This window comes from Mirounga angustirostris, unplaced genomic scaffold, assembly GCF_029215605.1.
Source record: "Mirounga angustirostris isolate CCGP_5_RB_7025 unplaced genomic scaffold, mMirAng1.0.hap1 SCAF_7, whole genome shotgun sequence".
Taxonomy (NCBI): Eukaryota; Metazoa; Chordata; class Mammalia; order Carnivora; family Phocidae; genus Mirounga; species Mirounga angustirostris.
Window position 1 is genome coordinate 93121716 of NW_026991715.1, and position 14577 is coordinate 93136292.

The window sequence follows — 14577 nt, forward strand, 5'->3', positions numbered from 1 at the left end:
CTTTGCCTGCTCGGCCTCCAGTCTTGTTTATTTCAGAAACAGTACCAGGATTTTTTGTTGGGGCACTTACTTCACCCTCACTCACATGATCTAGGCCAGGCCAGAAGAACTTCTACCCCTTGGTCTCAATGATGGTTTAGGTAAGGCTACATAACCCAGTGAAGGTCAAAGAGGTCTTCATGAGAACACTACAACTGTTGGGAAAGAAGGGGCGCATCCATTGGGAGGTAGGTCTGGCACTGTAGAGCCTGCCTGAGAGTGAAGCCAACATAGGGGAAAGTGAGCTTTGGGATGGGATCCTGAGGACATGCTTTTAAAACCTCGATCCGTCTGTTCCTGAATCCATCCAATATACTCCCAGACTTTTGAGGTATGTGTACCCATACATTTCCCTTTCAGTTTAGGTCACTTTGGGGTTTTGTCACTTGCAACTACAAGATTCCTGACTAGTAGTAGTCAACACGAATGAGTTTTCTCCCTTATGTTCACTGCTGGTTCAGATAATAATGGGTTATTTCTTAGGTGAGAGAGATGTTCCTTCCCTTACCCTACTTGAGGATGGATGGACAGATAATGCAGTGCTAGGGTTGCTGACAGGTAGAAATCAGGAGGGCAAGTCCCTGGCCTCCAAAAGAAGTCACTTCTATTCTACCTTCTCTTCCTGACCACTCAAGGACTCATCCTGGTTCCTCTGGAGGTGCTGGGGAGGAGGGTAAGGAAGACTGATTCTAGGCTTAGTTCTTGCCAAAGCCCCAGTGGGGAACTTAGGCAACTCATCTCAGGGTAAATGGTGACTATGTCTGGTCATTCCTTAAAAACAAAAACAAAAACAAAACAACAAACGATACCACCGCTTCCTTGTTCCTCCTCTGCCTGCAAACAGCAGTCATTGTTGTTACTACGTATTAAACATGCTAAAGGTGGCAGGCACCTGCTGAAAGCATTATATGCACCTCATCATTTCATCCTCATGACAATGCCAGGATGCAGGTAATTGCTCCCTCTGTACACAAAAGGAATCCAAGGCTCAGAGAAGGTCTGTGATTTGCCCAACATCTTCATGGCTGACCAGCTATGTGACTGGGACAGTCAGTTAATCTCTATGTACTTCAATTTTCTTATCTGTGGATGGATTAATGATTTCGGTTTCATAGAGGCATCAGGAGTATAAAATTGAATGAGATAACAGGGAATGTTCATTCTTTCTGTTACCATTTGGACTGACTTCTTGAATCATGAAAATGGAGCTGTGCTCTCTGGGAACCTTCCCTGACCACCACCTCCATTCTACCAAATGGGAGAGAAGCCCCTCTGCAGTGGCCCCCATCACATGGTGCAGCTCTCCATTCAGGTGTGTAAGTTCCTGCTGGGCATGGCCTATGTCCTGTCCTCTACCATGCTCCATCCTGGAGCCCAGGGCCTGGCCCACAGCTGGTGGGTGCTCCGCGTCTATTGGTGGCATGAATGAAGGCAAAATCATGTCCAAATCAGATGGTTCAAGCCTCCATCCCATTTGCTGTGGATGCTGTTATTCTGATGTCCTCTTTTAAGTGTAGCTGTGTTTACTTTTTCTCCTACAACTTAATATGCCTCATGTATATAAGAAATGAATGTGAGATAAGTCATAACAGGAATAAAAATTGCACTGACCATTTACCGACTGCATAAAGCCTTCCAGGCCCTGACCCCAGTGGGAACTTAGGTCCTCGTTGGCCAAGTGTGGGCTTGGGAGCAGCAACATGGACATCCCTGGGACACTTGTTAGAACTGTATTTCGGGGCCGCCCCTACTAAATCAGAAACTCTAGGCGGAGGCGGAAGGGCGCTAATAGCGCTCAAGCCTGGGAAGCGGGCCTGGGCTTCAGCGGTGCGGCTCGAGCCACCCAGCGGCGGCCCGGCGCACGCGCGGTCGGTCGGGGAACTCACCGAGGAGGCGCAGCTGGCCGGCGGCGCCACCGCGCACGGCGAAGAAGGCCCAGAGCGCCTGCGTGGTGTCGACGCACAGCAGGCGGCCGCGCGGGCGCCCGTTGACGCCCAGGAGCACGTCGCCGCCGGGCCGCAGCGTGAAGCTGAGCGCGTCGCCGCCGCTCGGCACGGGCCCGGCACGCGCAACCACCCAGTACTCCTTGCGGTCGAGCAGCGCGTCGGGGTCGGCCGGCAGCTCCGCGGGTCGGAGCCCGCCCGGGTCGCACGACGTGATGCCGAAGGCCAGCGCGCTGGGCGCCGCCAGCCCCGGGCGGCCCACCTCCACGAAGAGGCTTTCGCCGGGTCGCAGCGGGCGTTCGGAGAAGACAAGCGTGCGGCCGCCGTCGGGCCGCGGCGCGCAGGCCACTTTGCGGTCGGCGGACAGGCTCACGTCGGGTCCGCGCGTCGCGTGGAAGCGCAGGTCAGCCTCGAGCAGCGCCGGCGACGATGCGGGCCGCGGGCGCTCGCGAGGCCCGCACGGGATGGCGGCGGCCGAGGCGTCGGCGGGCAGCGGGCCCGGGGCGCGGCTCAGCGCCAGGTGACCCAGCTTGGCCACCACCTGGTTGTTCTCGAGCTCGTTGTTGTCGAAGTTGGCGGCGTCGTGGCTGCTGGGCGGCAGGCAGGCGCTGAAGCGGGCCTGGCTGAGGCGCGCGGGCGTCAGCGTGTCGGCGAATGCGCTCTCTGCGCCAGGGCAGAAGGGGGGCCGTGAGGGTGCGGGCCGCCGGCGGGGAGCCCCCGGCACCCGCGGCCTCGGTCCCCCCGCTCCCCCCCGCCCCCTCCCCACAGCCCCTCACTTTTTCTAGTTCACGTGTGTATTGATTGAAGAACCACAGGTGCACAGAATCTGAATAAGCACAATCCTGCTGGGCATGGCCTATGTCCTGTCCTGTACCATGCTCCATCCTGGAGCCACTTCTCTTTGGGATGGGCGGATAAGGCCCTTCCTCCGTTTTTCCTTCCTTCTTCCCTCCCTCCCTCCTTCCTTCTTCCCTCCCTCCCTCCTTCCTTCTTCCCTCCCTCCCTCCTTCTTCCCTTCCTCCCTCCTTCCTTCTTCCCTCCCTCCCTCCCTCCTTCTTCCCTTCCTCCCTCCTTCCTTCTTCCCTCCCTCCCTCCTTCCTTCTTCCCTCCCTCCCTCCCTCCTTCCTTCTTCCCTCCCTCCCTCCCTCCTTCCTTCTTCCCTCCCTCCCTCCTTCCTTCTTCCTCCCTCCCTCCCTTCCTTCACCCTTCCTCCCTCCTTCTTCCTTCCCCCACTCCAGAGGTTTTCTCATACTTTGGAAGATTTGAAAACCCTTTATTGTTGGCCTCCCCAACTAGAACATAAGCTCCAATAAGTGAATCCTTCTGCTCTTTATTTGTGGCCTTATATGACAGGCGCTATTTTAAGCTCCCTTGGCGTGTTATCTGAGTCCTCACACAACCTGTGAGGTGTGTTCTGTTATCACCAGCCATTTAACAAAGAAGGGAGGTGAGGCACAGAGGGGTTAAAGAATTCGACCAAGGTCACACAGAAACTGGCAAAGCCACAACAAGAACCCAGGCTCTTCAACATGTGCTGAATCTGAAAGAACAGAGCCCAGTGCTGCACAAACATTGAATATGTTAGCTTTCTGCAAGAGATGGCCTCATTTTATAGGACAGAAAACTAAGTTTTAAGTCACCGTCATGAAAATATTTTTGAATAATTTTTAGTGGGATGGAAACATGTTCTTGATACTACATATTATATAGTTAAGTAAAAAAACAAAATAGTGTTTCATTTAGGTAATACAGGTCTTCATACTTTGGTAGATTACTTGTCGATTGTCTCCCCAACTAGAATGTGAGTCCTTGCCTGTCTGTTCACCACCACCTTCTCAGGGCTTAGCAGGGTTCTGGGCAAAGAACCTTCATTCTTTATTGTATGAATAAATGAATGAATGAGGTTTCTAGAAGACTGCCACTCTGAGTAACAAATCAGGGAAAGAAAGAAACAGTCACTAAAGTATTGTGAAGTTCCTTTAGTGATAAAAATATTCTCATTAACCATAATAAGTAAAGCAAGAAAAAGTGTTTTTCAGACTTCTCTAACTAGACTCCTCTAGCTAAGATTTGTCATTCTGTAATTTATATCATGGAAAAAACTATTTCTTCCTCTTTAGTTTTCCAAATATGAAATGAAGTCATAATAGTGAATATGCTTTTTCAAAAAGCGTGCCCTAGCCCCTAGTGAGAGTCTGACAAGTTACTCCCTACCCCACCTGCAGAAATCCACAGGGCAGATTTTGTAAACTGGCCATCCACGTTCTGACCTGGCTCACAGAACTGTTTGTTTGGCCTACTGGTGTATTATCCAGTATTTCTACAATAAATACCTATATTACAAGTCTTATCAGAAAACCCCAATATTTTAAAAAATCTTTTTCAATTACTAGTTAATAATGTGGGAAAACACCAATGATATAAATTAAGTGAGCAAAAGAAAATACAAAACAATATATTATTTGGTTCCAATCGTGCGGGAAATGTATGTATAGGATGCATAGGAAAAATACAGGAAGGATATACATAACAATGTGAGGGTGGTTATCTCTGGATGGAAATTTGCTTTACAGTTTTTAGATTTTCTCACTTTAGTGAACATGTATTGGTTTTGTAATCAGAAAAAAAAAGGCACATATAAAAGATTAAAATAAGATTTTCTGTTTGTTTTTTTAAGACATTTTAGATAAGTGGATGTTTCTGGTATAGCATCCACTTCTGGTGGAGCCTCCTGGTGTGATGCACTCTCCCAGGGCTCTCTGTCCTACACATCCTGCTAGGCCAAGCCTAAAGGCACTGGCCGTGACTCACCCTGGGTCTCTGCCCTTGCCAACGTCTGCTTCTGTCCCCCACCCCAGTGCTCCTCCTCCTTGCCCAAACAGCTCTACATAGGAGTCCATCCTTCAGTGCAGCATTCTAATTAAGAGCATGGCCTGTGGAGATGGTTCAAGTCCTAGGTTCAGCGCTTCCTGGCTATGTGACTTTAGGTAAGTCACTTAATCTTTCAGAGCCTCAGCTTCCTCAGCTTAAAATGGAATAATCCTGGTCCCCCTCCTTCATGTTGTTACAGAGATGAAATGAGATGTTTTTATGAATAGTGTAGCACAGAACATGGGACAAAATAAGTGCTCAAATCATGTTATCGTTATTCCTTCAATGTTTTTTGAACAAAATGTATAGAGCACTTGCCATGTGCCAAATGCTGTGCTGGGTGCTGGATGAAGAGAGATGAACAAGCAGGCACAGCTCCTGTGTCCATGGAACTCCCATTCCAGTGGGAAAGACAGACTTTAATGAAGCATCGGACATAAAACTGTGTAAGTAGAAACTGTGGTGAGTGCTACTAAGGGCCACTGTCCTGCACGGCTCTTTAAAATGAGCATGTTTCAGTGGGGGAACTCAGACTCTGAAAGGCATGGTGAGTTACTCCACGTCACGCAACCAGAGAGTGACAGAACTGGAGTTCTCTGAATGTGAAAGGGAAACTTGGTCAGAAGTGAGGCCACAACGGGTCTTTGTGACAGTGAAGATGGAGTGAAGACCTGAAGGCCAAGGGAGTAGAGTGGTGCCTGGAAGTGGGGTATAACCATTCCAGGCAGAAGGAATAGACTGTGTGAAGGAACAGCATTTCTGAAGTGAAAGCTTAATCTGCGAGCCTGGTGTAACAACATATGTGACAGCATTTAGCCTGATACCTGGCACACAGCAGCCCCTCAGAAAAGGTTGATTCTCCTCACTTATCTCTATGCAAGGAGCTTTGTCCCCATCAGGCATTGTCCCTGAGTGAGACAGGCCCAAGACAGCACAGTGCTGGCCTAGGCCTGACACTTCAGAATCCACCTCTCAAAAGATTCTCTGTGGAGAACCAGAAATCCCACAATAATACCAAGAGGCCCCCAAGGGAGCTTATCAAGATTTCCTAACTTCTAACCTGTGATTTGCCTCCAAACTCTCTAGACCTGATGAAAGTATATACAGATATTTTTTTGAGACCCTACCTACCAGATGCAGTTCCGCACATTATCCCTATCAGTCCTCACCACTATCTCATGTAGCTCTGTAAAGTGGGCACTTTTCATAGCGGGAGAACACCAAGGCTCTGAGAAGTGGAGCGAGTTATTTAGGTTGCACAGCCAGGGGTGACAGTAATGGGATTCCTTCTCAGGCTATATGACTCCAAAACCAGATCCCCTGACCACTAGCAGTACTGCCTCCAAAGTTCACCTTTGTTCTACTCTTAGAGCTGCCAGCACGTGGACTCAGCCTCCAGCAAATGGCTCTTGGGGTTGCAGTCCCCACGAGTCTAATATGACCCCTGAGAGAATGAGTCTGACAATTCTGCCCCCACCCCAAACATCTGAATAGCAGTCCCAGGCCAGGCACAGGGGAGACTGGGGTGGCTAGGATTGGCTCCACAACCTCCCACTCTCGCTGGGCCATGTCCAGAGCCTGGCTCTGGATCTGGGAGAAAGCTGGATTTTTTCCTTTCTTTCCTTTCCCTAGCGCTCTCAGGTCAAATATGTCTGGGACTGGAAGTAGAACAGAATTTATGTCTCAAGAGAAACCGTATTTGTGTGAAGACAAAAGAAGCCTAGAAGAATTAGAGACAGAAAGGGCCATCCATCAGTCACTTCATTGTCTCCAAAGGTGATTCAGGATATGCACTAGAGGCAGAAGGGGCAGGGCATGCTGGCAGAATGGATGTAAGGCAAGGAAAAGAGGAATCAGGAATGACTCCTGAGGTTTTGGACCAGTCAACTAAGTGGGTGGTGCCCTTCAGTGACAGTGGGGATGGCTGCCTGAATGTTCAGTGTGGAATACTTTTTGGATGGTAGGAGGAGATGTGAGTAGGTAGAGGGAAGTCTGGACTTCAAGGGAGCCATCAGGGCTAGGAATATGGACTTGGGAGCCAACATCCTAAAGATGGGATTCAAGACCTGGTGACAGGCTTGGATCATCATCTGGAGAAAGGGTAGATGGAGAAATGGTCTTCCTCTATGATGGCTTGTTAAACTCCACAGATGTTTTGTACACTTTTCTACATGCATATTGTATTACATGATAGAGAAGAAAGCTGACAATAGAACCCTGGGGTTCTCAGCATATGGAGACAGGCAGGGAAGGAGCCAAAAAAGAAGCCAAGGAGGAGCAGCCAGGGAGGCTAGAGGAAAACCAGAAGCTTGTGAAGCCAGGATGCATGAGCAGGTCAGAGAGGCAGGGAGAGACCACCTGTGCCAAAAGTGAGAGGCCAGGTAAGAAGAAGAGGCTGAACTCTGGATCTGGCAGCCTGAAGTCTGGTGAGATAATGAGGATAGCTTGGGAGCAGCCAGATTTCAGTGCATGAGGCAGGAATTGGATAAAATCATTGTGAGGAGGTACATGAGCTCCAGCTACCCCATGTGTCACTGCTGCAGCTAGGAACAATTTTCTTCAAAGTACCTGGTGGTGAACTTAACCCAGGAGAAGATGAAGGACTAAAATGCTGACAGAGCTACTAGTCATCGAGATCAAGTCCTGCCAGACAGGGTCATTGCTAATTGTATTGGTAACTGGTAGAGACCAAATTTTGAACCTCCTCAGTATCCATTTTTTCCTGTACATATTACAAAGCCCTAAGGAACTAAGCTGTTTTTGGTTCAACTTCGAGAGGAAGCCTTGTTTATAGTCCCTAAAAATTACAAGCTGGTAGTTATATCATTGTTTGAATTGTATGACAATGCACCAGGCTATGGATCCATCATTTCTTGTCTCCAGCTTCTGAACAGGTTCAGTTTTATATACAGCTGAATTCTGTGCAGTGGTGAAACAAGCACACAGCCATACACAGTGTAGAATAAACATGGTAGAAAAGTCTTTGGGGGTTTCTTTCCCACTCCCTAAATTGCTATCCACTTTTACTGTTTGAATAGTAGAGTTAATGGGGAGAACAAAGTGTTTGACAAAGACTTGGAACTTACGGATCCAGATGCAGGGCCTGGAGGTCAAATGCACCGCCAATTATACATGGCCGCATATCCATATATATAAATGGTATAAACATATGTGATATGTAATTTATTACTGTTTCTACTCATACTTCTTTGTACATTAAAGAAAGTGGACTTCATTTTAAATTTCACATTAAGCTTTTAAAAATAAATACATATTACTGGGATGAGCTAAAGAGGATTGGGATGAGGGAGGTGGAGAGGGTGGCAAAGATATTTTTGAGAAACTTTTGCTCTGAAGAAAGCAGGGAAATGAGAAAGTAGCTGGTGGAGGAGATTGCCAATGGCATTTTAAAAATATATATATTATTTGAGAAAGAGCACGAGCCAGAGGGATGGAGGGAGAATCTCAAGCAGACTCCATGCTGAGCACAGAGCCCAACATGGGGCTCAGTCACATGACCCTGAGATCATGATTTGAGCAGAGATCAAAAGTCAGAAGCTTGACCAGATGAGCCATGCAGGCGCCCTAAGGGTATTTTTTTTTTTTTTTTTTTTTTTTTTAATGGAAACCAGACCTCTTGTGTGTGCTCATAGGAATGATTTTGTGGGGAGGGAGAAAGTGAGGGTGGAGAAAGGGACAAATGATAGGAGCAATGTCTCCAAAGAGGCAGGAGGGTACAGGAGCAGAGCTCCTTCAGCCCTGGCCACAGGAGGGCTTGCAGCAGGGCAGGGGTATTGGGGCTTAAGAAGGAAAGATGCAGATGCCAGGTCTGTGGGCCACTGAGCCCATGCTTTTCCAACCGAAGAAGGCTGGACCAGGGGAGACAGACCTCCATTGGACCCTGTCTGGTCCTGGATGTGACCTCCGTTTCCTTCTGCAATGTGAGGACCTTCACCCCTGTCTCATAGGTCTGTGGGAAAAGTTAATGGCAGATCTGTGGAATAACAATGTACTTGGCACTGTGCCTGGCACAGAGTAGGCTCTCAGGAGCCTGGGAAACCACATTCCTTCAGGCCACCCTGCCAGGCAAATGCCTTACTATCAGGCAGGGAGCCCCTTCATTAATTTAGTTACCTACTATGCAGCAGGAACTATGCCAGGAACTTTACCTGGGTGATGTTTTCCAGTCCTCACTAGAACACTGTGAGGCAGGAAATAGCTGGCCTAGACTGGAGAGAATACATTAACTGCAAAAGCCAGTTCCCTGTGCTGCTGCCCGCTGAGGCTCTGGATGAAGCCACCTGCAGCCATTCCTCCTGTGTGATGTGGGGTGCTCACAGGTCCCATGCTGAGGCACCCCCACCCCAGGATCCTGGGCCCAACCCCCTCCCTTATCATGACCACTTATCAGCTGGGTGACCTTGGGCAAGTCCCTGCCTCTCTCTAGGCCTCAGTTTCCTCACTTGAAGCATGGGGTGGTGCATTTGACCTCTAGGCCCTGCATCTGGATCATAAGTTCAAGTCTTTGTCAAACACTTTGTTCATAACGCTAATAAAAAACAAACATGGGGCGCCTGGGTGGCTCAGTTGGTTAAGCGACTGCCTTCGGCTCAGGTCATGATCCTGGAGTCCCAGGATCGAGTCCCGCATCGGGCTCCCTGCTCGGCAGGGAGTCTGCTTCTCCCTCTGACCCTCCTCCCTCTCATGCTCTCTGTCTCTCATTCTCTCTCTCAAATAAATAAATAAAGTCTTTAAAAAAAAAAAAACAAAAAAAACATGAACTCTAGCACCACCAACTGATAGGTAACCTTGGCCAAATTATCCATCCATGCAGGATCTGCAAATGGGGATGATGCTATTTCCTGCCTCACAGTGTTCTAGTGAGGACTGGAAAACATCACCCAGGTAAAGTTCCTGGCATAGTTCCTGCTGCATAGTAGGTAACTAAATTAATGAAGGGGCTCAAGGCTTTGAAAAATGGCAAATGACTCCCTTACAAGGCCTATATAGAGCTACTGTTTCTGGGTGTATGACATCCTCTCCCCCTTCTTCAGGTCCCAGCACCCGGCTTTTCTTCTAAGAGAACTGCCCCCACACCCACCTCCCAGTTCCACTGATTACCTTGAGGAGGAGGCCTTAACTTGGCCAGTCACTGTATCGCATCCTCCTGGCAATGGAGAGCAATGAGGCTAAACCTTGAACTTTAGCTAGACCTTGTAGGAAAGCAGCTGTCCTGCTAGATTTGTTAATCTGGTGGGATGAGAGACATGGGAATGGAGCTGCTGGTGCCCCCCCTCCCCCCACCTCCAAAAGGGAGCCCAGCTGAGGATGATGCTAATAAAGATGACAGCAGGGCAAGAAATAAAGGCAGGCCAATATTTCAGGTGCTGTTCATTGGACCCCTGCATCAAGCCAGCCTTACAGGCAGTCGTTCCCCTGAATTTTCAGTCACATGAGACATTAATTTTTTTTTCCTTGCTTAAGCAAGATTGAACTGGTTTTTGACACTTAAAACCAAAGATTTCTGACAACATAGCCCGCAATGCCATGGCCTTGGACTGGTGTTGCTTATTTGGTCTGACCAGCCTTCTACCACTGGGCAAAGGAAGGACAAAGGGGCTATATGACAGCGACCACTACTGCGTTGTCTGTAAGAGGGACAGAGGTGCCTCAGGACATGGGGCCTGAACTCCAGAGCTCCAAGAAAGAGCTTCTCAGAGGAGCCAGGGAGAGGAGGGGGAAACTTGGCCATACCTGCCTCTCTAACTACTAATTCAACAGAATGTCATTTGCCTGGGCTCAGCCCCTTCTCTTTGGCCCAGAGGAGCATCTAGAGAAATCACAGGTTCTCAAGATGGCCCACTCCGGGATCCAGCAAGGCCATCCTGGTCTGTGCCCCAGAGAATGGTAAACCTCAGAAGCCACAGTACAGCCTTGTGGGAGAGTGTGCCCTGCAATGTAGTTTGCTTGGGTGGGGGGGCTGGTGGCGCCCGAGTCCGTCAGTGCAGGAGCTGCTAGGGAACAAGAAACCAGACAGATCTAAAAGTGGGGCAAGTGAAAAAAGAACAATGGAGTGATTCTTTGCCCAGTCCCATGCATGTAAAACTCTTTTTTTTTTTTTTTTTTTTTTTAAATACTAAACACCAGAGTGGTGCCTATCTGGGCAGGGGAAGGGGTGAATGGGAATTTAGAGTAGGGGCTGGGGGTGAAGTAGAAGAGTCAAACGAGAGAAGGGGCTTTAGTGGTCCAGGGATGACTCCCATGCCTTGATCTGACATGTCTGAAGAACTCAGCTCAGCACCCAGCAGGGAGGAGAAACAGGCGCCCATGCAAAGGTGACTGTTGTGGTCACAAGCCTGGCTATGCCCTGGGATCACCTGAAGAGCCTTGAGAGATCTAGATGCCTGGGGGCCACTCCCTGAAGTTCTGATTGAATTGGTCTGGATACAGCCACAGCTGAGAACCACTGAACTAACGACAGATGACAGACGGATGCATCTGGGTTCTAATCCTGGCTCTGCCACTCACAAACTTGGTGGTTTTAGGCAAGTCACTTCCCTTCCCTGAGTCCTGAAGTCTTGGGGCTAAATTCCCTGTCTTGAGGAGAGAATGAGCAGGTCACAAGAGAAGGCACACCAGACATGGGGGTCTGCAGCTGGACCCCCCTGCAGGAGGATGCTGGGCTAGGAACACAATTCCAACAAGTGAAAGAAATACCCATTAGGCCTATGAACCTTTTTCTTTTTGAGACTTAACTTTAGCTCAAGTTCCAGGACAAATAAAGGGTCCCCCTGTCCCACAAGACAGGGGGATGTTTCTCAGATGAGGGGTGCCAGATAAAATCCGGGATGCCCAGTGACATTCGAATTTCAGAAAAACAAATGCTTTTGTAAGTATGGCCCAAATATTATATGGGACATACTTGTACTAAAAAATTATTTTTCTGAACTTCACATGTAACGAGGTGTCCTGTATTTTTATTTGTTCAATTTGACAAGCTTACTTAGATGATACTTGAGCTTGTTGGTTTTCAGTCTTTATCTACTGGTCTGAGAGAAGTGAGGGAGGGGTGAGGGGTCTCTATTCTGGAGTTTTCCATTCTGGAGTTTCACAGCTGACAATCTCTAAAGGAACTATGTCACCTCCTTGTTCCTTGTGAGGAAAAGGAGATCAGAGGGCCCTGGATTGCACAAACACTGGCTGCCTTGTATTTATCCACTTGGTACCTTAGACACCATCATTAGAAAGCCCAGTTCTAAGAATTGGGAGAGGGAGATCCCACTTAGGATGGGATTTCTGTGGTTCTCATGTTGCCTCACCCCTGTTGCCAGCAACAATAGGGTATCTGTTGCCTGAACTCAAGCCAGAAAAATCATAAAAGCTTAGCTTTCTTATTTTTATTATAACTTTTTTTTTCCTGATCATGAATCATTAGTAACTTTGGTGGTAGTGGTGGGGATCACCCATAATCCCTTTACCCAGATGTCCCCAATGTCAATTTACTCTTCCCCTGGGAAGGAAACATTAAGCTTTGATCACATGCCAGAAACTTCCCCATTATCTCATGTAACCTTCAGAAAGAAAAATAACTTTATTGCCCTTTCTCATTGTAAAAGCACTATAAGCTCTTCACACATTTTTTTTTTTTTTTTTTTTGGTAAAGTAACTCATAGATGTATAAAGAAATGAAATTCACCTAGAATCCTATCACTCAGAAATGGAATTCCTTTGAATCTCACTTGTAAACCTAGTCCTGTAGCACAGGGCTTCCTATCAACCAGCACATCTCCGGCACTGCCTGAAGATAAGGAAACTGAGGATCATGTCTACCACGTTACACCAGTATTCCAGGGGGTTCTCTCCCTTTCCTCCAAGGGGCTTGGGGCATTAAAGGGGGCTCAGTAAAAGTTTGCTAAGTGAACAAATGAACGGGGGAAGAGTCCATGACTCCTCAGATTAAGTCATCAAAGGTTCCTTCCAGTTTGTATTTTCAAAAAACCCTAACCCACTTGTGCAAGATTACAGGGTGGATATGATTTCTTGGCGGTTACCCCAACACATGGGCTATATGAGGGAGCAGGTGAATGAGGTGTGATTGTTTCCCTGCTCTGAATAGAGAGCTCCAAAACAGAGTGACAGGAGATCTAGGAGGCTTTAGAAACCTACATCTCTTGGAGGTGAAATGCAAAACCTTCTATGGAAAACTCGAGTGTGGGGCAATGTGGTTAAAATGCCCAAGTAAGGCCCCAGCATAACAGGGTGGGTAGCTATTTGTAGTCTGGTCTGCCTAAGCCTGGAATTCAGACATGTGCTTAGCCCCACATGCAAATGGGCAGAGATTCTGATTTTTTAGCTGTTATTTCTTGAGCACCTTCTATGTGCCAGGTACTGTGCTGTGTCCCTTTCATATACCCTCATGTCCCCCAACAATGCCAGGAGGTAATGCTACTGTGAACCCATTTTACAGATGAAGAAACTGAGACGCATAGAGGTTTAGTCACCTGGCCAATCCCACACAGCTGGCAAGTCGAGAACCAGGTGTGAAACAGAGGTCTGTGTGACTCCCAACCTTCTACTCTTAACCACTCAGAAGTTCTGCCTTCCTTCTTCTGGGGAAGGAGGGCACAACTGGGATGCGTGTCTTTTCCCTCCTTGCCCATTGGTGGTGTGGGTGGTAGTGGAGAGCAAGGAGCCTGGGCCAGAGTTTTCCCTCAAGGTGCAAGGCAGAAAAACCAGAAACAGCCCAGACATTCAGATCCACCAGCTATGGTACATCTATATCTTGGAATACTACTCAGCAATTAAAAAGGAACAAACCACTGATTCACACAGCAACAACATGGATGAATCTCAAAAATAATGTGCTGCGATAAAGCAGCCAGACAGAAATGCATATATACTGTATGATTCCATTTACATGAAGTTCAAGAATAGGTGCAACTAGTCTATGGCGAAAAATCAGAACATGGGCTGCCTCCAAGAAAGAGGGGAACTTTCTTGGGTTATGGCTGGTGTATAAATCCGTCCAAACTCAAACTTAAAAAACAAAAACTTTAAATCTGTGTATTTACTGAAGGTAAGTGACAGGTAGGGCTGTGTCCAGATCCCCTGAGAAACCTGATCTCCCTTCACTTCCTCAGAAATCAAGGTTGGGCTGGCTCACATGTAACCTGTGAGTTCAAGAGCTAAGGCCACAAATACAAAGGACAGTGGTTGCCAGGGGCTGGAGGTAGGGGAGAATGGGGAGTGACGGCTTAATGGGTATGGGTTTCCCCTTTGGGGTGATGAAAATGTTTTGGAACTAGAGGTGATTGTTTCCAACTGAATGCCACTGAATTGTACACTTTAAAATGGTTGCTTTGAAGTTATGTGAATTTTAAATCATTTTAAAAAGTAATAAAAGAGGGAAAAAAGGTCTCAAGGGCTTCTTCCCCAAGGGTTCTCGCCACCAGGATTTTAACATTAGCGGCTGCCTCCTCTGTTAGAGCCAGGGCTAGCCTGGCTTGTCTGCCTGCCTCCCCAGTGGACCTTGAGCCCCTTAACGGTGGCCACTGTAGATAACTCGAGGACTGGGGCATAAATTTGATTGTTGAGTAAGTGGATGTGTGAGTGACTGAATGAATGAGCAAATGAATATACCTGTGTGAATGACTGAATACACGAATGAGTGAGCAAACACATGCATAAGTGAGTGAATGAGCAAATGAACAAGAGAGTGAAGGAA

At 47.9% G+C, this 14577-nt stretch overlaps 1 protein-coding gene and 1 pseudogene across 1 annotated transcript in view; one reads left to right on the plus strand and one right to left on the minus strand.

Moving 5' to 3' along the window:
- NEURL1B (neuralized E3 ubiquitin protein ligase 1B) overlaps positions 1–14577 on the minus strand; it is a 38806-nt gene that overhangs the window by 5595 nt on the left and 18634 nt on the right. Inside the window, exon 3 of the mRNA XM_045901253.3 lies at positions 1926–2645. Within this exon, the coding sequence (XP_045757209.1) occupies positions 1926–2645 (720 nt within the window). The remainder of the gene's footprint in view (positions 1–1925; positions 2646–14577) is intronic.
- LOC123853757 (cleavage and polyadenylation specificity factor subunit 5-like) lies at positions 7176–7769 on the plus strand (annotated as a pseudogene).